The sequence below is a fragment of the Chlamydotis macqueenii genome, chromosome 18, assembly GCF_036417535.1.
Source record: "Chlamydotis macqueenii isolate bChlMac1 chromosome 18, bChlMac1.mat, whole genome shotgun sequence".
NCBI classification, from domain to species: Eukaryota; Metazoa; Chordata; class Aves; order Otidiformes; family Otididae; genus Chlamydotis; species Chlamydotis macqueenii.
This window is the reverse complement of record NC_141573.1, coordinates 2,824,844-2,848,577: the sequence shown is the minus strand read 5'-3', so window position 1 is coordinate 2,848,577 and position 23,734 is coordinate 2,824,844. Positions and strand designations below refer to the sequence as shown.

General features: G+C 45.9%; 1 protein-coding gene across 1 annotated transcript in view; it reads right to left on the bottom strand.

Moving 5' to 3' along the window:
* ABCA5 (ATP binding cassette subfamily A member 5) overlaps positions 1-22,989 on the bottom strand; it is a 32,585-nt gene extending 9,596 nt beyond the window's left edge. The window contains exons 1-27 of the mRNA XM_086762054.1: positions 22,908-22,989; positions 22,337-22,406; positions 19,760-19,873; positions 18,840-19,044; positions 17,489-17,647; positions 17,172-17,269; positions 16,279-16,508; positions 14,618-14,759; positions 13,928-14,116; positions 13,423-13,570; positions 12,464-12,632; positions 10,805-10,863; positions 10,167-10,277; positions 9,779-9,954; positions 9,232-9,351; positions 8,311-8,449; positions 8,037-8,127; positions 7,668-7,807; positions 6,056-6,175; positions 4,871-5,072; positions 4,467-4,636; positions 3,549-3,682; positions 2,463-2,600; positions 1,857-1,970; positions 1,490-1,660; positions 419-532; positions 50-187 (exon numbers count right to left, since the gene is read on the bottom strand). Coding sequence (XP_086618180.1) covers positions 50-187; positions 419-532; positions 1,490-1,660; positions 1,857-1,970; positions 2,463-2,600; positions 3,549-3,682; positions 4,467-4,636; positions 4,871-5,072; positions 6,056-6,175; positions 7,668-7,807; positions 8,037-8,127; positions 8,311-8,449; positions 9,232-9,351; positions 9,779-9,954; positions 10,167-10,277; positions 10,805-10,863; positions 12,464-12,632; positions 13,423-13,570; positions 13,928-14,116; positions 14,618-14,759; positions 16,279-16,508; positions 17,172-17,269; positions 17,489-17,647; positions 18,840-19,044; positions 19,760-19,864 — 3,582 coding nt within the window. The 5' untranslated portion in view covers positions 19,865-19,873; positions 22,337-22,406; positions 22,908-22,989. The remainder of the gene's footprint in view (positions 1-49; positions 188-418; positions 533-1,489; positions 1,661-1,856; positions 1,971-2,462; positions 2,601-3,548; positions 3,683-4,466; positions 4,637-4,870; positions 5,073-6,055; positions 6,176-7,667; positions 7,808-8,036; positions 8,128-8,310; positions 8,450-9,231; positions 9,352-9,778; positions 9,955-10,166; positions 10,278-10,804; positions 10,864-12,463; positions 12,633-13,422; positions 13,571-13,927; positions 14,117-14,617; positions 14,760-16,278; positions 16,509-17,171; positions 17,270-17,488; positions 17,648-18,839; positions 19,045-19,759; positions 19,874-22,336; positions 22,407-22,907) is intronic.
* Between the last annotated feature and the right edge of the window lie 745 nt (positions 22,990-23,734).

Genomic DNA, 23,734 nt, shown 5'->3' with positions numbered 1-23,734 from the left:
TTCCAGCTGTCTCCAAGCGCTCTGGAGAGGACCTCCTCTATCCCCTTACCTTTATAAAGCAAATCAGACAGCCAATAAGGGGATAAATAGGAATAAAGATGGAAAAGACATAATGCAGGATGGTGGTTATCAGGTAGTAGTCCAGAAAAAAGGCCACTTCAGTCACAACGGTACAGAGCAAGGCTGTCTGTACAAAAGAAAAAAAAAAAAATAAAAAAAGTCCATTTTCATTCAGTTCAGACTCTCTCAGCATAGGTTTTCTAATTTGAGGCACATTTTTTAAAGCTTTTATCATTTAGGAAATGGCAGTAATACAGAGACATTAGTAAATGTTTCTAATTTCTTGTGCATTAAGGACACACAGTTAAATAAAACAACTACAAATCCTGTCTTCCGAGCTCAAGGTAAAGTTACTCACCACTGAAAATATGAATGACCAAAATTCTTTCGTATTCTGGACTTTTTTAAACGTGAAGGAGACCACGTAAGTGAAGAGCACGACTGATGGGACATAGCCAATCAGGCAAAAAATCTGCAAAGGGAGAAAAGGTTTCTCAGGAAATGGACAGCAAGAACCCAGGGGTGAATTTTTTTGTATAAATATCAACTGGAATCACTGTGTGCACTACATAACTCTGGATTCATCTTTGTAATTTGATGTGTTTTGTCATCTTGGTATGTACAGCATGTTCTGTTAGAGACGCAAATAAAAATACGTGGATAGGCAGGAATCTCCCTCACTCAGTTTCCTTTAGACCATTTTTTTTTTTTTTTTTTTTTTTTTTTCCCCTCCTCTCCCCAATAACACAGGCTCCCATAACTGTTGACCTGATGATTTTGGCAAATATTAGGAATTCCCCCTTCAGCCTTAGCATTTTCACAGAAATGAAAACAAGGGCAGATGCAGCGGTAGAAAAATAGCCTCGCAGCGCAACGGTCACATCCCAAACCTGATTAACTCAGAGCTGCTGGGAAAGCAGCTCGGAAAATCTGGTTCGTCTCAATTACAGCCAATATCTCAGGGAAGCCCGCTCTGAATATAGAAGACACGAAGGCTTGTAGTCTCTTCAATTCAATCATGTGCTGCAATTCATTGCAGGGCTGGTCTGCGTTCGAAGTCACCGTAACCTTGTCATTAGCAGCCCACCGATGCACACGGAGCATCAACCGGCAGCAAAGAGCGCAAAGCTAGCACAGCAAAAAAGGATGGAGCACTTCCTTGGAAGATCCTGGTATTTTAAAGCTCCATTTTCTTCCAGTTCTGAATGAAAATCCAAAATGTGAGTATTTTTCCCACAAAAAGTAGAACTATTTTGCCTCTGGTGCAGCCTGACTGCTGCCTCTGCCTCAGCAGCCTTAATTAAGCTTTTTCCCTGTGTATCGGTGGGAAAAAGTCTGCTGAATCATCTAACAAAAATAAATCCCTGTAGAAAATAAGCTAACCGTGCTCTCGCATCCCCACGTGCGCTCCAATCCGCACCGCACTCACCACAGCAAGGAACTTGCCAACGTAGAAATAAACGCCGTAGTGGAAGGCGAAGAGGCTGCCTATCATCAGGACAAGGATGGAGAAGAACAGCGGGAGGTCAACGACGGCTTGCCCGGTCCAGTACGCGGAGGGATAAAGCCCCGCTATCTTCAGCTGCGTGTACGCTTTGATCTGTGGCAGGAAAAGAAAACGCAATGTTAATTTCTGCCCTACCCCAGGCAGCAAACACCAGTCACATCCATACTGCCTCTCAAAAACGCTATTTAAATCACAAACCCCACTATCTAAAACACCTTTTCAGATTTTCCCCAAATCCCAAGGTTTTTAAGTTCTTGTGCAGCCTGTGAATCCACATCTGGGAGTCTACCTTATGGTTTTCAGCGTTGTCCATGGCAAAATAGGGCGGCATTCCGGTTATAATGATTCCCAGTAACACAGCTTCAAAATAGATCTCCAGTCTGAAAATTGTGTCTGGAAGATTCTGAAATACAAATCAGATCTCTTCAATACCAGACGCGTGTGACCAAAAGAAAAGCATTTAGAACTGGAACGTGACTGTAAATGCTAAAACATACATTCTGTGCATCTCAAGATCATCTGAGCTGCATGAAGAAAGGTATCTATGGAGGTTTTTGGAGTATTTGTAAGCGTGTGTGATAAATTCCTAGAGCACTGCTCTCCTGCAGCAGGTCCTCTCCTCTCCCAAAGGCCACCCCAGCTCTCACAGGAGGCTGTAGATCTCCAGCATCCCCGCGTTCAGCCCCTGACCGTTGCAGGTAACCCTTAACAAATTCCCAACAGGACATCCTCTTTCCAAGCCCCTTCTTCCTTCACTTCCACAAGCAGTAGAACAAAATCCCGGCACCTCTCAAGTCCTCTTCAATTCTGCAAAGGTCCAGGCCACCAAGGACTTACTCCATGGGCTTTGGGGACCGGGGCCCGATCCTTCCTGACAGCCACGGGTGCTGCTCACCTGAATGAAGGGGTTGCTCCAGATCTCGATGCTCTCCGTCACGTTTAAATTGCGCAGAAGTAGATTACTGACAATGTTCATCAAAACTGGCAGGGAGTGCACCATGGTACTGTTGAATACGAGCGTGAAGACATAGTTCTGGAGAGGAAAGTACGCGCTACGTTAATTCTCCTGCACGAAGGGCAATACCCTGGGAGAGCTCTCCTATGGGTTTAATTAAACCTGAACATTGGGAAAAATCTCTGCACAATAAAGTACGCTTTGCAGGAATCGCTGGGCTGCTCAGGGCGGTTACAACACGTAACCCAATTCAGGAAAACAGGCATGCTCACAGAGAACAAATTCTTTGGAATAAGTTCCCAGAACGTTTTATGTAACTGTGAGGCTATGAGAAGTGATGCTCCAGACAATTACAGCCTGAAAAACAAAACACACGACGACCCGCACGCCTGTGCTCCTGCTAATGCATTTAAAAACCAGACAGGCAAAAATTCCCACCAGCTACGGGCTGCGCCGTCCCACTGATGTTAACTGTTTGCAATGAATAAAAACGGGACTGAGAGAGCGAGCTGGCACATTGCAAAGCAGTTCCTTTGCCAGTGATTAAACACAACCCCAGTGTTCAAATCCTTCTGACTCTCCTTCAGCGACCATATCGAAATGAACACCTGCAATCCAAGAAACTCATTTTTCTTTACACATGAGAACACCATGGAATTACACTTCTGTCAAATTGTATAATTCAGCCAGTATAAGGAGAGAAAAAAAAAATAAAAAAATCTATGCCAGGCCTCTTGTGAAGTAAAATATTTCTCTTGGCTTTTTGTATCCTTGTGTGGAAGAAAGGGCGGTGGAAGTTTTACTAGCCCTCCATAATTACCATTGTGGAAGAACATTTATTTTGATAATATTTCCATTCTGTTAATACAAGTCCTCTTTGCAGGCCTCTTGTACAAGCAGTACTCTATGATTATTTGACGATGTGACTCAATACAGCCCTCCCAAACAGGAGTGCACCGAACCCAGCCCCTAACCAGCTGCGTGTCTGCTCTTTGGGATACGGCCGAGCCGCTCTGCCCATCTTACCTGTCTGGATTCAAGGTCAAACACGTTTAGTGCTGCGCTGTGAGGTGCAGCTGAGACATAATCACTGTCATTGAACATCTCCAGGAGTATGTTCATGCCTCCAAGAGAGCGGACAATGTCATCGATACCCGATTCTGGTGCGAGACAGAGAAAACAACATGAGCCCTCATCACCAGCTTGGAGAATTTTTACACAAAATTATCAATGCATTTTCCCACTGACATAATGCTATGGTGAAAGATCACTGTTTCCTTACGCGTGACCACCAAAACCAGCCCTCTGCTATTTTGAACAACATGGATGTTTTTATTTCAGATTCCCACTCAACAGCCTCCAAAGAACTCAAGAACATTTTTTGGTTATATGCTCCAATTAATTTGTGCAAGTCAAATGCAGCAGTGAGAAAGCGGAGCTGCCAATGATCATTATCAGGATACTCAAAAGTTTCAGCTGAGCAGAGAATCAGCTAAGAGAGCAGGACACCAGCAGCACTTTGATAAAGCGTCCAAAGAAACTAAGTTCCCAACAGCTCAAGCAGACACTCATTTCCATTGCGTGGATTGCTGCTACGCACTTTTAAAGTACCCTAAATAGAAACAAAAAGGAGTTTTCCAGAATGCTGTGTAGCAGGACTTCACTGTTGATGCATCTAAACTTCTCTCTGGCCAGTCATCTGGGTCATCTTATGACACAGTGAACGCAAGGCTACCAGATATAGGAGGAGGATCTCTCAACCGAAGCACAAAGGATATTCACTCTCTACCGACTCTGGGTACTTGGAAACTCTTCATTTCAAGGAAAAAGTTTGTTTCGAACCCCCAAAGTAGCACACACACTTTTTCCCCACCACGTGAAATGCTACGCTAAAGAGAGAGGCGGAGACGGGAGCTACTCCCGCAGAGCATCTCTGAATCCTACCTGTGGAGTTCTGCAGCAGGAGACGGCTCCTGTACTTGTGATAGTGCTCTCCGGGCTTCAGCAAGTACAAATCTGGGGAGAGTTTGATAGCAGCTACAGAATTTTTGATGATGTGGTGTATGAAAAATAGTAAGATCTGAACTACAAGAAAAATCAGAAAAAGCAACAACCTGAAAGAAATGAAAGTTTTGGTTTTATTAAAATTCAGTGAAAGGCAACCCAGTTTATAACCATGTTATTAAAACATCTCCCTGGCCCCAAAAAAGCACGTATTCAACAGTAATACTTGTTATTATTGAAATGTAACTACGGAGAAAAAAATTAATTGCATTCTGCCATTTCTCTGGTATCTTCCAAATAATTTTGAGAATTTTCTATACAAACGAGAAAGCCCCGATACTTACATAACTCTCACACATTTATTTTCCCGCTTGAGACTAAGGAAATGAACTTTGGCTATGGTGGAAACCTGCTTCTTCCAGAGGGCCGTATTGCTCATGGCCGGCGCCTTCGTCTCCGAGAGCATCAGGAGGCTCTGCTCCATATCATCGAAGGATTTTGTATCCATTTCATCCTGCGCTTGCTGGGAATTGAACACGCTATAATCTGAAAAAGAAGAGAGTAAAACTCTACAAATTTGACATGGTTTGAAAGGGCAGGGCTGGAGAAAGCTGGATGGCCATCAGTTCCTCCCCCTTGCTATCGCAGGAGCCATCTCATCCCACCCCCATCTCCCAACTCAACCCCAAGGTCAGCGACACCGATCCACCCAAAACTCTGACACACACACACTTGAGGCAGATGAACAAATTTCTGCCAGGGCAGACTTGCCCCCATTCCATACCACTGGCCTCTCTGTGCGCCCATATTACTCAGTACCAGCACATTCAGCCGTTCAGCCCCCTGGTACCCACGCAAGAGCTCTGCGGAGCGGGATGGTTTACGAGTCTGTACCACACAGAAAGCCCCAGAAAGATTAAGCTAGCTTAAACCACTCAAAGTCAACATCGAAAGAAGAACTGTTTAGTTGTGGAGTAATATTAAGCAGGCCCAGCTTTAAATTAAATTTCAATTCAAAAGAAAAGGAAAGGAAGAAAGACAAGTTCAGCTATTTCAGCCCTAAGTGCAGGCCACTACTATTACTGCTCATGCAGAAAGCTGGAAATCATTTCTACACTGTGCATTTACAAGTCCTGGAAAATAAGCTCCATTAGGAAAATAAAGCACATTTTCAAAAGCTAGCCATAAGAAGTGCAATTGTAAAGTAAAGAAGTTAGATAAACTGGATGAAAAATTAATTACTGCAGAGACAGCCAGTAAAAACCTTTTCCCCTGGATCCTCCCAGAATCTCTCCCCATCCAACTCGCTGCTTTTGTGTGTTTTTCATGTTAAATATTTCAAAAGCCTGGAATGATGCAAGACCAAAGGTATCCCATGCTGCTGGATGTAGCAATATGCGAGATGAGCTTTTATTTTTACCTCCATAGCAAAACTCCTTCTGGCAGTGATGTTGCATGGGGAATTCTACACTAATTAAGACAAAATCAAATACGAGGGAAAACAAAAAAAGAGCCACAGTCCATCCCACCTGCTTGATCGATCTCTGCCTCAACTTCCAGCTTCAGGTAGACATCCTCCAGCGTCGTCATGGAAACGCCGTAGGTGATAACACCCAAGTGGGAATGCGTGTCGAGGTCAGAAAACAAGCCTAGAGAAAAAAAGTGAAACGTATTGGTTGTTCTGAAAGAGGATAACATCGTCTCCACAGAGATCTTCAAGCACATCAGAGGCCTCCCTAAAGCCTTCTGCACGGGATCAGGTAATGCGCAAGTGTGGTTGCTTAATTATGAAGACACAAGTCACTCGAGAACAGAGGTTGGGATTAGCTCCTTTTAGCAAAAAAACCTCTCAGCCTCTGGTCAGGTGTGGGAAGTTGGTGCGTTTTCACAAAGCGTAATGTTTATGAAAATCACCTCAGCATCCTAAAGCTCCCGGGCTCAGATCTGCCTCAGAGCCCCTCGCCTGGAAACATCGCACACAGGGACTGCAGGAGAGCTTGTCCAAGCTACATCCCTGCCCAGGCACAAAGGAATTTTACAAATAAAATCACTGAGTAATTTTTATATATATTTAAAAAAAAATACGTGTATTTTATATATGTGTGTATATATATACACACCCCCCAAGACCTGTAAAGACAGCTTAACTGGGCAAGACCAAAATTACACCTGGAGTGAGAGCACTTAATAGCTCCTTGGGATAACCAAAACGCTACTGGGCTCTCGCCAGTCCTATGAAGCACAGGACTTCACAAAACAAGGACCTTCAGAGCCAAGGGCACACTGACTGGGAATGCAAACGTGTAAAATGGGAAGGACAGCTGGATACTCAACGATGCTCATCAGATCTCCCCAGTTTCTTCTGCTCTAGCAGCTGAGGCATATTCCTAACCTCGGCTTCTCCTTAAAACAGTTTGAGGGAATTGACTCGATCTTGCGTAATGATGCCTATTTTTCAGAAGTGCATGCAGTGGCTGCTAAAGGTAAAGTGAATAAATTATTCACTGATTAAATGCAATGGGGAAAAAAAAATAATTATGCAATATGAGCTGCATATTCACATCAGTATTGATCCTCCCTTAGCTTTCCACGCAGTGCAAAGGACAAGCTGTTTCTTCCACTTCCTCCCGGGAGATGACGAGCAGCCCTGCGTAGGACTGCTCAGATAATTGCTGCCATCTAGTGAAACCAACACGTCTGTTCCGCGCTCCCCCTCATCAGTGAATTTTAATGCGGTGACACGACGCCCTTTCAGGCTCACAATTTTGTAGGTCGATTTTTGTAGGACTTCGGGCTTTCTGGCTTCCCGCTGGAGGGAAGCTCCTGCTCATTAAAACGCTCTGCAACGAGATGATGCTTCTGCATGACAAGGGGATGCCTGGACAAAAGGGTCTCTTCACCCTTTTGCTAAAGGCATCTCCCCAGCACTTGCTGCTGGGTACCCACATTCCTCTTAACACACCTTGGAGGAGGTGAGAAGGACCTCATCCCCCTGAGAAAGACCTTGCTGACCGATCATCAGCCAAATAAACATACATAAGCCCACATAAAATGCAGAAGTGACAATTTAACTGGAATTGCAAGCTAGTCACGCTCGATGGATTTCTCTTCGCCACCCTGCAGCACAACAAACATCCACACCTGCAAACTTGTCCATGTCCTTGAGCGGCAGGGTGTACACGAGCTGCTCGTCGTTCTCCTGGACCAGGCTGGCTGCGGGTATGTGCTGCCTTATCAGCGAGGTTGTGGCTTCCGTGTTGCAATAGGCATCGATGTGCATGCTACGAAAACGCACAAGAAAGCGGGTTTTCAAAGCTTGCTTTTCTCCTTACAACTGCATCAGAGCTATCAGTCGGCAGAGCACTAAATATTCAGAATGAAGATGATAAAAGGATCTTTTTTGGGGGCGAGGAGTGCTGTTTTAAAGGTTTCAACAGAAAACAAAAACAAACAAACAAACAAAAAAAAGATACATGATGTCACGTAACTGGCATCACACAAGAAGAGTACCTCAAGCGGTAGCCAATCCCCCACTTGCTTTTCAGAAAGAGAGATGATCCAAGGCATTTTAGCATCCCTTGAGAAATCACAGCTTTACGATCTAGAAACAAACAAACAAACTAATTAGAGAGAGGGAACTGTCTATTTGCTCCAATAAACAACTATATATTTCAAATAAAGGCGCCTTCCATGCTTGTATCCTATCCACTTTTGCTCTGCAACGTGACCATCGCCCACGGACTGGGTGTCCCGGCCGTACCCCCGGGGCCGCAGCAGGACTCACCGGCGAGGATATCCGCCTCGTCCATGAAGTGGGTACTGAAAACGGTTACACGATTGGCTTTTCTGTTTTTCAGGAGGTTCCAGACGATGTGCCGCGAACACGGATCCATACCTGCCGTCGGCTCGTCCAGCAGTAAAACCTTCGTGCAAAAACAAGAGGTGTCTGCAAAGCCATACCCCACGTGCCAGGCGGTGGCCTCAGGAAACCTCACCCAAGTAACAGAAACTGGGCTTTTTGTCTGAAGCCTGCTAGTTAGTCCTCTAAAACACGGAGGAAACATCCCCTAGAGTAAGCAAGGCAGCTATCTTCATTACGCTTTGAATAAATTCGCCTCCTGTTGTGACAAACGGAAGAATTACAGAGTAACTTAACGCCTCACGCTGTTTTATTCTGTTTCTAATACAATCACACTTAACTATGAATTCACTCCTTTCGTAAGGGATGGTGAGCGATGCACACATGCTCTTAAACTCCCAGTGAACTGTCACACACATCATTTTTAAGTACGGATCTAAAAGCAGTTCCCGCTCTCGCAGGCTAGAAATAATAGATCCGTAACACCCCCGGACAGCGTTGCAAGGAAAGGCTCTGACAGTTTTGCTGGGGGGCTCAACGTTACCTGCCTAAAATGACATCAAACTTGTCACACTATTTATTTTGCAAAGAGATCAAATCCAGAGCTACTGCCATCACCTAAGCCATTAACATCCGCAAGCACAAAGGCAGAGCTATTGAAGTGATTTTAATTGTTTAAACAAGAAGAAAAAAAAAAAAAAAAAAAAAAAAAAAAGAAAGAGTGGCAGATGCTCACAGTAACAATTTCAGCATCTTACACATTATACGTGTTAGCCTGTTTTGACCAGAGACACCCACCTCAGGCGTGGCAGTGACAGCGAGGCGGGACACCCCCATCACGCTCACCTTCGGGTTCCCGAGAACGGCGATCCCCACCGACAGCCGCCTTTTCTGCCCCCCGCTTAATTTTTTAGCTTGGTTGTCGCGGATAGGCTGCATATCCAAATCCAGCAACACCTTCTGCACCTTCAAAACACCAGAAACGCTCATTGTTAAAAAAAGGCTAGAAATCTTTTTAACCAGATTATTAACTTTCAAATTAACTTCTCTTAACTCCATGTATTCTGTATCTGACCTGCGCACCCGGCCAACGAACCTGTACAGGGTTTTGAGCTCCAGCCAACCCAAAGAAGTTATAAGGTGTCTGGTGCTTGAACACAAATGCTAGGATCAAAAATGTTTCACGAGCATTTTAGTTTCCCAGGAAAATTTAACAGTTTACGTGCGTAAAACCATCTGTCTGCACCTCTTTGTCCATTGTAGTGTATTGTACTATAACTCAAATTATTCCCTTCAAATTTGTCTTAAGGAAATACCTGTGCACTGTACAAGTATTTTGCCCTACAGGTTAAAAATGAATATATAAGACAGTATCTGTGCCTGGCTGGCTTACCTCTTGTATCAAATCATTCTGAGGGATTCCTTTAATTGCAGCAAATATGGAGAGATTCTCCTCCACCGTTAAAATATCGAAGTGTATGTCAGACTGGGGGCACACCCCTGCTATTTGTCGCACTTCAAGCATTTCATCAATTTCGGAGACTTTGTGCCCATAGACAGAGACAAAGCCTAAAAAAAAAAAAAAAAAAGAAAAAAAGAGGACAGGTTGTTTTTTTTTTTATACAGCCAGAGAACAGGCCAACATGGACATGAATCTAAAGCGGACTCTGCCAGACATTGCCCAGACAAAAATTTGTGCATCCTGAAATAACTGTAAAGGTTAAAAGCTTCGGTTCTCAAAAGCAGGGTACCCAAAATCTCCTAAGACCAGAGCAGCTCACCGTCTGTCGGCGGACACAGCCCGCAAAGGATGTTCATCAGCGTCGTCTTCCCGGTCCCGCTGTGCCCGAGCAGAGCCGTGATCTGACCTTCATAGATGTCGAAGGACAAATCTGGTCCCCGAGACAGGCAGGAGAGAAAGAGGAGATGTTAGCAACATGCTCGCGGTGCCCGGAGCCGGCTCCCACGCGGAGGTAAATTCAAATACTGCCATATGGGGTATGCGTTTAGGCTCTGCTCAAAGGGACGCCTTACCTCCACGCCCCGCCACGGGACAGTCCCTGCACCGGCTGCGCACGTTTAAAAGCCAACACAAGGCAACAAGATGAAAAGATCAGGGGGACGGGGCAGGGAAGATCGCATTGCTAACGAAGTGAGCGGAGCGGGAATAACGGGGATGATGCCAGCAGGCTTGCTTTAGTGACGGGAGGGCTCCTCTTTCTGGGGTGCCATTTTAAACAAGATTACTGCCAAAGCGGTGAGAGAAGACACACACGAGCACATCTGGCATTCATGCTGCAAGGTCCCACCCCACTAAAAGAAACCAAAAAGCCCAAACTGAAAGACAAAAGACCACTCAACAATTCAGCTATCGCTCCTCTGCATCTGACAAGCAGCTAAAAAGCTAAAGCGTTCTTACTTCTGAGAGCCTCCACAGTTTCCCCCTTTTTCCTGAATGTTTTCTGAACACAGCTGATTCTGAAAGAAGACATGTCATTTTATAAACTATTTTAAGGTCTTCATACATCATTTTGAATGGTTAACACTCGACAGCAGTCACAAGCAGACGACCACGCTAAAGTGGCACTAGACACGTTAAAGACCCACAGAGGCAAGTCAAGAGCCAGGGCATCTTGTCACAGAACTGAATCCATCTCCACTCTGGTATCAGAAAGCTTTTTCTGGTATCCTTCTAAGGTCTTTCCTATGATGACAGACTGAATTATTTCAAATGTGTATTTCTTTCACATGTAGGACAACGCACCAGAGGTTTCCTAAGCCAGAAAAGGGCATGGCTACCCCCACAAAATGTCACAATTCAACAGAAGACTCAACAGACACGATATGGAAAAGAGATGTTAGAGAACAGACTCCAGTGATTACTGACAGCTTTTGACCAAAATTAGGCCGAAGAAAGCAAGTTATCTTTCTCTCCAAGAAAGGTAAAAAGCTTCCTTCCAGCCCCATTGTTTTTCAAGATGAAAAAACCCAACCATGTTATTTGAAGGCACCACGTGAAGGATGGATTTTGGAAGCCTGGCCACACTGAAAATGAGGACAGGGGACAGATTACAGGTCTCAATAGCGGGAAGGAGAACCGAGTGTGAAAGAAAACAAAACCTCTACATGTAAAGATGACAAGACAGTGTGAAAGTGATGGAGAGCTGTTGGATGGATGCTATGGACAGAGTCCAGGGTGGATGAATAATGCAAAAATGGCCACAATGTCCTCATGTGAGAATCAGGATTAAGACTAGAGCCTTCAACCTATGGCAGATGTCCAAAGAGACATGGACAGCATGGACAACACAAGAGTCGTTCTTGTCACTAAGCTCAAATATTTATTTGAGACTAGTGGAGCCAATCAGGAGGAGTGAAGACGCAGAGTTCCTCAACTCACATCAGGCTATGCCTTTGGAAAATGATGGAAACAAGGGCTAAAAGGAAGATACCGAAATTAGGAATCCCAGACACACTAAAAATAGATGACAGTCCAGATGCAAGACAACAGGTGACACAAAATGCAATGCAAAAGATGAGTGTGGCCATCTATTTTTCAGTTTTGTTTTACCCTCTTAGGTACAGCAGCTGGGTAAACCACCATGAAGTTCTCCTCTGGTTGATGGAGAACCCAACAGCCTTCACACAAACCTGGAATTCAGCTTTTTTTTTTTTTTTTTTCCCCTCAAATGTGTATTACCAGAAACTAAACCCTCCCAGAAGAGTAGGCGTTTCAACATCTGCAACTGCTTACGCCTCTCGTGGCCTCAGTGAAACTGAGGGAATGGAAAATCGGCCAGTTTTGAGAGGACTCCAACTGGAAGAATACAACCCACAAACAAATCCTTTCTTAAAGCCCAGCGATTTATCCCTGGAGAGCATCCATGTCGTTGACGATGGGCCTTCATCGAAAACGGAAAGGAGCAGTGCTGCGTGCGTGTGGAGGACTCTCTGCAATGCATACCATATGCTATTTGGATCCAACACTTGGAGAAACAAGAGTGATTTTCAAATTACACGTTAAACGTCAGGGACCCAGGTTAGCTAAACGACACGTGGGACAGGGCAGGAATCGTACCTGATGGCTTCTTTCCCCTGAAATTCGGAAGTCACGGGTTCAACGATCTCACTGAAACTTAAACTGCCGTTGATGCTGCTCTCATACAACTCCTTGTAATTTTTTCTGCGCTTTGACCAAAACGACGGCTTCATAAAGAAAAACGGCATGCGGCGCAGTCCAAACTCCCCTGGACAGTAAAGGGAAAAAGAGAATTTCTTAACAGCAACGGCAGATATTCCTCAGCTTCTGGGTTTTAGCTACAAAAACCATGAGCTGCACTGCTAGAAGTTCAGGAGCCACCCACACCTCCACTCTGGAGGGATTTCATCAGCCAAGTTTACGTTATCCACATGTAAGGCACGGTTCCCACCAACGCTGCTGGCAGGTTCCCGTTTTGCCAAGTAGTTAAATGTACGTGCAAACCTCCTCCTACGCAAGAGAAACCCCCGGTGCCGAAAGAGCAGCGACTTCAACACCGGCAACAGAAAGCCAGAGAGACCAGAGGCAACTGGAGCTGAAAGGCTTAACCGGGCATTAGTCTCAAGATTAACAACTTCATTCTGTGTTTCACGTTAAACTACCGCCGCCACAGGGAAAGGTCTGGAACAGGCAGAGCAGTCTTTAATTTTCAGAGCAAACGGCAAAGGCTGAGGCGCTGGTTAATGCAGCGAGGAAGTTTTTTCCTCTAGAAAGAGGGAAACAGGGTTCAGCCGGCAAACACAACACGCATCAGCTCTCCAGGTGCTCACACCTCTGCTCACATCTCTCAGCTTTAATGGAATACAAGTTACTGCAGCTAAAAGTATTCCGAGCCACAGCGTAAAGGCTATTTGCAAACACCAGCATTTCCTTTCTCCGCAGTTGAAATTAAGTCAGAAACGCCACCAGGTCCACCAGTCCTGTCGACCTGAGGCGCTCAGGACTTCAGGAACTGGTGCTGCCAGCACAGTTCAGTTCAGTTTTTCTCAAGAACGTACCTGGGATAACCTGGTCAAGGTAGACAGCCACAAGCAGATAAAATACGCTATCCAGCACCAATAAAATAAGAGAGATGAAGAGGGGGTAAGGACCATGATTTAGATTTGCGAATGTCGCACCATCTTCGTAATCTTCTAGATGCATGACCTGCCAACAAACACAGAGGGAGATGTTACACATCAGCACCGCACCGGCCTGGAAAGGCACGACAGCAGCGTGCAAAACTTAGCAACAGGGAAAAAAAAAAAAATAAAAAAAAAAAAAAAGTGACTGAGATTGCAGCAATGAACACAAAGAATAACAGCTGCTTGATGCTGTGCTGTATTTCATTAGATATTAAATTGCCATGGGAAGCTATTACAATAGCCATTTTTCCCCCATCATCATCATTTTATTTAAAAAAAAAAAAAATGTTAAGAATATCTGCATCACGACCTATTTGAAAACGACGCAAGACAAATGAGCGCGATGAGGCTGCAACGGGAGGAGCGGAAGGTTCTTTACCTGTGCGACACCGATCAAGAAGCTGCACTGACACAAGGGGCTGAGGATCCACACGAAGGACTTGGGGAAATCTTCCAGCAGGACGATGTTAAGGCCCACAAAGCCAAACGCCAGCGTCGCCAAGAACTCCACTATACCCACGTGCTTTGACTTTTTAAACAGAGGTGTCAGCATAAGGGCAAAGAAAACCTAAGAAGAGATTAAAAACAAAAGATAAGAAGGTACTGTAGTAAAAAAAAAAATACAAGGTATTGAAAAAATGAAGTAAAAGGAGTATAGCTTTACTTTTCCTGATAATCAAATCATTTTCCCTGGTGTAGTCACCACAGCATTCACCCACATCCCGCACTTCCCTGACAAACAGACCACTGGGACGGACAGTTTCCCAGAGACAGCAGGTCACAGAACACAGAAAAAAAATCATAAAAGAAAAATAAGGAGCCATATGGCTGAAGGCGCATACAGATCCGGCTTAGTGCACCTTCTGTGAGTGACAGACAGTAAAGAAATAACTGTTTCTGCACTGGTTGCTAATGAACTCTGACAAGCAATTTGCTGTCTAAATTAATTCTCTGACCCTTACTTAGGGTTTTAACACTATATAGTAAGAGGGAGAAAAAAAAAAAAACCAAACAAAAAAAACCCCACAGGGATAGGATGGCCAAATTCAACGAGATCAGGAATACTTACTGAAGAGATGCCATACAGGAAAAAAAGGAGAAATATCACAAAGGCACTGCTCTGGGGAAAGAGGGAAGAGGCTGTCGCAATCACCGCCATAAGAATGGACATGACAAAAATCAGGCTCATGTAGAGCAGCACCCAAGAAAGCCTAGGAGCAAAATGAGGGGGAGGGGGGGGGTGGAAAGAAAAAATAAAAGAAAAGAAACCAGTCAATGAATTCCCAGCCTGAATTATTCTCACATAAAAATAGCTAAAACTAGCATTCCTTAATATTCCAGTCAGCTGCACCAAAGGACAGGCTTGCAACAAAACAAGAGCCCCCAAATAAAAAGAGCTCTTGTAAACATCCCTGTAATTGTTCTAAGCACTACAGCACACACATCAACACCCACGGCACCAAAGAGAGAGACAATTCGATGATTCATGGTTTGGTTGGGTTGTTTTTTTTTTTTTACCTTGCATAATTAATCCCCTGGTATAACCAAAAGAGGGTAACTGAGTAGTAAGTTTCAATAATTAAAGAAATTCTGTTTAAAATTTAATACGGTAGTCATCCCAGTAGCCGGGGAGGGTAATAAAACCCTCTTCCTAAAAACAGAGCTGCCAGTCTGCGAGCAGCTCTGACCTCGGGAAACAAGGGCAGGTTGTGCACAGGTAGTAAAAAATGACACGTCTTCCTCACAAACACACTCCTGAGTTCTGTTCAGCGGCAGATCAAAGCTGCGTTACCAGTCTGCCTTTGCAGGTCGCTCCCATTTCACACTGGGAAAAGTAAAAAGGTTTTCTCCAGAGCAGAGGTGCCCAACGCCGACGCGCGAGCGGGGCCAGCGCGCCACCGCTGCGGGTGAAGGGCTCGGCTGCATAAGACGTGGCACTAAGGACGTACCGCAAACAAACAGAAGTGACTGCCACAAAAGAGCTTGGGTGCAGAAATAAAACAAAAACAACCCCCAAAAAATAAATAAATCAATAAAAATAATAACAACCCAGAGAACCCCAGCTGGCTGTTATGGTGCAAGAGGGAAAGATGCTAAAGCCCTGTTGGCTGCTGCGGCAAAGGGCAAAGCTAAAATAATTTTTATCTCCGCAAATATCAATGATTTCAAATCAGTACATCCTCCCATTTGGAAAAAAATCCCACCATTATACAGCAGAGGACAATTTCCAGCAGGACAAGGAAACAAATTAAAACCTGTTGCTAAGACTGCTCTGTCACGTTAAAACTCCAGAGTGAGATTCATTTAATTACGTGTGGGGGAAACGCTGCTGACAAACTGTGAAGAGAGGCTGCAGGTTACCTGCCGAGCCTCCAGAAAAGGAGGTACTGAGCCAAAAATATTTAAAAACAATAAAACCAAACCACATAAAAATCTCACGCATCACCGTGTTTAATCCCTCTAAAGTCTGGCGTGACTTTACGTGCATAAATGCAACAGCATTACTCTGGTATTTACTTACAAAAATATTCCTACTTCATGATATTGATATCTTAGATTTTACAGAATATCTCATTTTTAGGCTGTTTTCAATTATTCAGACTGAAAACAATTAAAGCTCGGTGCTGGGATAGAAGAGTTTTCCTAGAAAGTGTTACTTTTCTTTTTGCATTTCTTTATGTATTTTCTATTTCTTTCATAAAGAATGGGTTATACCAAACACTCACATACCAAAAGGCAGTGTCATGAAGTCCCAGTATTTTTAAGAATTCCTTCAACTTCCTCTCCTTTTCCGCCACAATATGAATCGCCAAATAATACCCAAATGGTGAGAAAGCAATCACTAGGTAAATTAAAATGATGGCACGAGGAAAATTATCAATTTCCACCACCGCAGCCTCTCCCATAACCATTGCTCTCGTCAGTTCCAGTTGTTCCCAAACGGACTGATTGGTCTTCAGCTGAAGGGAAGAGAAGGAAGAGTCACTTTTGCATCGCTCCCAATTGTAAAGCCCCATCCCACCCAGCGACCCCCAGCACCGCGCTCAGCCCAGTCTCCATCCCCACTGACAGGGAGAGATGTGGATACCCCGAAACCTGACTGTCCCCAAATCCCAGTCCAAAAGCACAGGAATTGGAGAATATCTGAACATCTGGAGATAAAATGAACAATTTTGCGATTCCTAGCACCCAAAAGGATGAGACTCGCTCTCAGTGGGAGCGGCAAGAGGGGAGAGAAACAGGGAAAAAGTCATTGCTGGCAAACACTGACACCAAAGAACACGGCAAATTCTGCAGCCCCTGCGGTACAGCATCTTAAACAGGATTTTGGGGGGAGCACTGTCAAGCCCTCGTGCTTCGATGACTGCTGTGATGTTTGGTTCGGGCTCATTTGGACACAAAAGAGGACAAATGCCCGGGTTATTCAACTGGACAAGAACACTTCTGTACAAAATACGGCAAAATACACATGCAATACTCTGCCCGCTCATCAGATTCAGGCTGATTTTCTTATTTGGAATTTTACACAATTAACAGACAACATCACAAAAACAGTCAGAGCCAAGGCAGTCCACAGATTTGAAGCTCCTTGGTTTTCTTACATTCTTTTTTTCCCGATTTACCTGTATAATCGCAGCATCGATGCAGGCTTGCAGAGCCGTAAACCCCGAGCTCCAGTACGTCACCGACTCACAGCCTTTCCGCAGGTTGGAGCAACTGGCTGCAAGGTAAAGCAGGACATTTTAAAAAGTGACGAGACAGAGATACGGCTCTCCTATCCCTAACGTAAAGATGGTGCAGCTTGAAGTGATCCCTCATAAATGGTGGAAAAATCTTCCAGAAAATCAATATATGCAACATCAGGCCAAAAAAATAAAAAGGAGGAATGATTTTTTAGTGTATCCTGTTACAGATCACGTATACGAGCGTGCACATTTACCTCTTGACTCCATATAAATGGACGACATTGCGACCGAATCGGGGAACCTCAGCTGGTAGGACATGGCGTCGTTGAACACTACGCCCACGAAGTTGGAGGGTTTAAAAGCACTGGCCTCCTGCAGCTCCTCTTCGCTTAAATACTCCTCTGTGATGATGCCTGCGAGACAGAAGACATTATCAGGTTGATTTAGGCACGCGCACAGCGGGAAGAGACACTGCAATAGCTTTAAAGAAGCATCACGTTAATCATTAATGATTTATTTGGTTTTGGGCAGATATATATTTATACGGTTATATTTTTATCCCAGTGAAGGAAGTATTCTCCTGAACAGAAACCCGCAGGAGTGTCGCTCAGGAGCGGGGTGGGTAATTCAAATTTACACCCCAGTCTCCCTCTTTTCCCCCCATTTTTTGCTGCTCCAGTAGCTTCTGTGCCCCAATCCTCTGCCGGCCCCCCGAGAGTTTATTCTCCAGCACCAGCACTTCTCAAGAAGGGCAGACTAAATCAGTGCAGGGGGCTAAATATACGAAAACATGGTATTTTGCCCCAACTTCAGCAGAGGACGGGAGGAAGATGGGCTGCAAATGCAGAAAGTGAAACCATTTGCTCAAAGCAGCCGAGGGCACCCGTGAGGAAAACACAGACGTGGGGCTGGGCGGTTTCTCCGCGGTACCTTTGAAGCATGCATGCCACGAGGAAGAGAATCAAAGGTACCAAACTAAAAATTTGGGTTTGGAGGTATAAGTTCCCGCTAGATGTGTAGGCAAAGCACTTAAAAGAAAAGGGGAAAAAAAAAAAAAAAAAAAAATTGCTTTCAAAAGGTGACATAGTGTTAATGGAAATTCTAATTAAAAAAAAAAAAAAAACAAAACAAAAACCACAAAAACCCAAAAAAACAAACCCATTATAATGTTGTTTTGATAATAACCACAGGATAGAAAATGCGACTTAATATACCTGCAGGACAGCATCATTTCCTGAACTCGAGCATCATTTCCTGAATTCGCCCCAAGATGTCCCAGGACAAGCATTAATTAGCCCTAGAGCTGCTCAGGGGCTTTCTGTATTTTCCATTTGGGTTCTCCCAAAACCTTTCCTGCAGCTACATAACACTTGCTGGCTGCCACAGCAGGAACGTGAACTACTTTGAGATGGCAGTGCCAGAACATTTGCCAACCAAGCAAAAAAAAAAAAAAAACAAACGCCCTCACAGTCTGTTCTCTATCTGCGATGGAAAAGAAATTTTTTTTTTTTTTTTAATCATCATCAGCAACAGTGAGCTCCCTCTTCAAACACAAGCCACGGCACGAGACATACTGAGAAAAATAAAACGCTCAGGTTCCAATACCATCTTCGAAGTTATCGAAAGCCACTTTCTTCATGATTTCTCGTGCCATCCGGGTCGGCGGCGTGTATCCGATGACAAAATTCACCAGCATGGAGGTATCCAGAGTGCCAAGGTTGGTGTTGGTGACCTCGTCGAACTTCCTGTGCGGGTGCATCATGCTCATCAGAATCAGCCAAAACAGGAAAAAGAGTGGGAAAAGGACCTCCTGCACACAGAAAAATAAATACAAGTTCAAAGAGCAGTCATAGAAACAAGAATTTCCAAAAGTTTCTCTTAGTTACACGAAGCTTAAAGGAGTGACTGTGAGTCCAATTACTCAACTGCAAAGTTCCCTGAATGCTTTCAACAATAATTTTAATGCCAAATCCTTGTCTGGCACTGCAGCAGGATTTTAACCGCATGCGCTGGTAACCTAAGGAGCCATTTTAAGGCACACAGGGATAATTCCGCTTGCTTTACATATCAGCAAACTTTTGCTATTTGCAAAGGAGCAAAACACAAATCATTAAACAAGCCTAGCCAGGCATTGTACGGTCTCTCCTGCACCTCAAAATTCATTTTAAATATCACACACATCACCTACGCACAGAGCTAAACCGTCAGGAAAGATAAAAATCTTTTGGAGAGGTCTAATCCCGCTATATTGCTCAGTTACAGGTGCGACCGTTTCTAACGGTACAATAAGATCGCAACGTTAATTCAAGGATTTTTTTTTTTTATATATATTTGTATTTACACTGAGGATACATTTTCAACCAAAGGATCACACGATACCTTCCGAAAAAGCCTATTTCAACCCAAAATTCGGAGCGGACCTTGAAGCTTCAGCAACGTTACACAAAAACTGAGCAGGGCCTCTCAGGAGCCACGGAAACGCAGAACAACGGCAGACACCCGACGTAAACGCGTGCCGCGCTCACCTGAACGCTGCTCTTTTTAGTCCTGCACTTAATGAGGCAGTTCTTGAACAAGAGAGCTCTGGTTTGCCTCCAGACTCCCGCTTCTCTCGGAGCTGCTGGTGCCATTTTGCAAGGCTAGTTTGTTTAAGAAGAGAAAAAAAAAAAAACACAAAAAAACCAAACAACAACAAATCCATATGAAACGATGAAATAATTTAAAAAGTGAAAGTCAGGTAGTTGCAGCATTCCATATCTCATATTTTTATATCTTCATGTAATTTTTCCATTTTCAATTTTTCATATTTTTAATGCCTTCCAATATATACGTTAGATGCCCGTTACATGAAGAAATTGGCAGAAATCATTCACGAGCACCAGGAAGAAGCCTCGGAGGTCTCCACCCAAAGGCAGGATCAGCTCCACGCAAGCTCACAAGACTTGAGCTAACCTGGGCTTCTTTTCATTTTGCTTCACATAAATGACAACCCAAAGTGTTTTATCTCAGAGCACAACCCCCCGTGTTCATCACTCGGGCTCAGGGCAGCCAGCCAGGCCCAGGCATCCGAAAACGAGAGCCGCCTCGCCCCAGGCAAGCTGCTCAATTCACCGTGAGTAACCCATTTCCACTCTGGAGCAGATCCAGCACTGCTTATTTTCCTTTTCATTATTTTTTTTCTTTCCTTTCAATTAGGCCAGCTGCACAGCACGGTAGTGCTGGACGTAATCTTTTGGAACAAAAAATTGGAAAACGCGCTTCCCGTCGGCTGCACCCCGTTCCACCAGGACGTACCTGGTCAGGGAACCACCTTGCTGCCGGAGTTTCGGAGTCACCGGTCGATCTACATCTCTTTCCTCGCCTGTGAGGTTGAGACGCAACCGTGAGCCGCTCCCCACGAGAACCAGCGCAGGTCTTCCCGCCGCCCCACTTCCAGCTCCCCGACCGCGCCAGCCACGAGTCCCACCCGCAGCAACGCCCGCTGCCACAGGTGAACGACCGAGTCGTTTCTCAACCTTCCAGCCAGAACACAGTGCGGATTTTCAGAATTCACCCGTAATCCAGACTTCACAGCTCCCAATACTCCGTCAAAAAGCGGGCGATGCATTTGGTGAGCATGCATCAGAGCAGCTCCGCGGCAGGACCTGCTCTCTCCGGCCCGAGCTTCCTTCCCCAGCTGTATTTTAATACGGAAATCTATTTTTGGAGCACAGACATCATTTAACGAAAGAAACACATGACGCTCAGATGTCAGCACCGCTGCTGTGAGCTGAGCCCGAGGAACTTCAAACACACAAACTGCTACAGCCAGCCAGCTCTGTCGCAGCCCGCGTTCCCGCGAGCGTAGCGGGGAGGAGAGGAGGGGAAAGGCGCCCGCAAGCAACCGAGCCCGCGGCTCACGGCTCCCTTTGCGGGGTGCGGGGCCCGGGGAGCCCCAGCAGGCAGACGCAGCACGAGGACACGCGAGGGACACGGCTGCGCATCCCTGAACACGAAGCCCGGGGGAAGGGATCCCACCTAGAGCCTGGAGCGCTTCCGACAAAGCCCCAGGGAATCTACTTCAAAAATTAAAAAAAATAATAAAAAATAATAATAAAAAAATCCTTCAATAAAAAATAAAGAAACCACCACCACAAAATGCTTAAACATCAACCTATGCTAATAGTTAATTCTCGCAGGAAGAAATGCATATCCTCTGGATATTTTCAAGCAAGAAATTCTTCAGAGTGTTTAAAAATTAATCAAGAGCAGCAGCTATTGCTTACAGGTCATAAAAAATAACGTGCTCCTCGCCTCTGCTCACAGCACGCCCGACTAAGCGCTTGGGCTTCTGCTGTTTGCTTTCGGGAGCAGATTTCCAAGAGCACAGACACGGGGAGAAGCTCCACCAAGGTCCCTGCCGAATGCTACACGACCGCATTAGTAACCCCCCCCAGTCACACTCCTCTATTTCACTGAAATCCAGAAAACTGGCAAAGCTCATTTAACCAGTTCAATCACCAATGCCAGTTACCGTTTCTTTAATTATTTTCTATGCAGTTATATAAAAAAAAAATAATAAACCAGTAATACTTCCTCATCCTCACCATGCTTTAATTTACATCACCTAGGTTGGAGGAAAGGTCGTTTTAAGAATGTTAATTAGTTTCTTGATATCACACCTGCCATCTCCACACAAGCTGCTGAAGCCACATAACCCGCAATTAAGGAGAATGAAGAAGTAACACTCGAATGGTGAAAACCTGTGTCTGGGCAAAAAAAAAAAAAAAAACCCCAAACCCTCCAGGTGAGGAAAATGAACACGGAGGCTGAAGAGAAAAAGAAGCTGCCAAGACATTTATTTGAATAATACTGGACAAAATTAAAATACCCTTAATCTGCAAAAGTCCCCCACAATTCAGCCACTTCCTCACAGCCTGGTTTTGACAGGAGTGGCTGAAACACAGCTACTTGTGGGCATCTCCATCAAAGCAATCTCAAGGAAATTACTTGGTGCTGTACTTTAACTCCACATTAGAGATGCCAGTGCTTCTTACGGGGGGGAAATAACCATCGTAACGATGAGACTTCGGAAGACTTCCCTCGCACCCCCAGACACCAACCTGACAAGGTCTTCAAGGGTCAGCGTAGGCGATTTAGGGCTGCACGTCACTTTCCTCTCGGTTTTGTCAGCTACAAGAAAAACAAACAAACAAACAAAGGAGGGTGAGCCTCAGCTAAAGGAGCTGTGGGGAAAAAAAACCCAAACTTAGCAGTGAACACCTGCAGACAGATAAGAAAATCAGATTATTGATCTTGCTGCAAGAAGACAATAGCTTAAACGATACTTATGGAAAATTCTGATGTGCTTTTTATTGCTCTTCAATTATTTAGGCTGAATGATTTATTTATGCGTTTTTAAAAACGGGCTGAATTTTCCTCCCGATCCGGGTCCCACGGGAGACAGACGTGTCTCGGGCAGCCGCGCACCACTGAACCCCGCCACCCACCCCCGTGCAACCCCCCCTCACCCCAGCAGAGCCGGCCCGGGCCGCCCCCCGCACCCTCCCCTCGCTCCCCGGGGACTCCGCGGGCGCTCGCTGCCGGCGCAGTGGGGCGTGGGGGCCCTTTTGGGTTTCCATTCCCCCTTCCCCCCCCCCCCCCGCCCGACCCCTTCACACAGCGGCTCCTCACCATTTTTCGCCCCGCCGCGGAACCTCGATGTGTCAATAAACACATCGATAACCCAACACCTTCCCAGCGATGACGCGCACCGACAGGTACGGCAAAACCCCTCCTCTTCCTCTCCCTCCTCCTCTTCCCCTTCCCGTTTCACACACCTCGGGGGGGCCCGCCCCCCCATCCCCGCCTCCATCCGCATCCGAAGACCCCCGCCCCGCACTCACCGGCTCCGCTGCAGGGGACGCGGCGCTCCCGGAACAGGGCGAGCGGAGGGGCCGGGCTGCCCCTTCACCATCACCGCCCCGGGGCGGAGCTGCCCCGCATCCCCCCCTCCCCGCTCCTGGCCCCGCATCCCCGCCCCACCCGGGCGGGGCCCCATCGCCTCCCCGCAGAACCGGGGACCCTCCTTTCCGGGACCCTCCTCCCGGAGACCCCCTCTTCCTGAGACACCCCCTCCCCCGTAAACCCCCCCTTCCCGTGAACCACCCCCCCTGGCGACCCCCTCTTCCCAGGACCACCCGCCCTCCCGGGACCACCACCCCCCCCGACACCCGCTCTCCCGGGGACACTTCTTCCCGAGGACCCCCCCTTCCTCTGGACACCCCCCCTCCCGGACAACCCCCCTCCCTGAACCCCCATTCCCCTGGGGACACCCCCTCCTAGAGACCCCTCCCCTTCCCGGGGACCCCACTCCCTCCCAGCCCAGGGAGCGATGGAAAAAGGTTGGAAATACGGCCTGGGGACACAGAGATTTATGGCTGGGTGGGAGCCGCCTCGATAAATCCATTGCTGCTGGTTCCTGCGTGCATCCGGAAGGTCGCTGGTATTTTACTGCATTA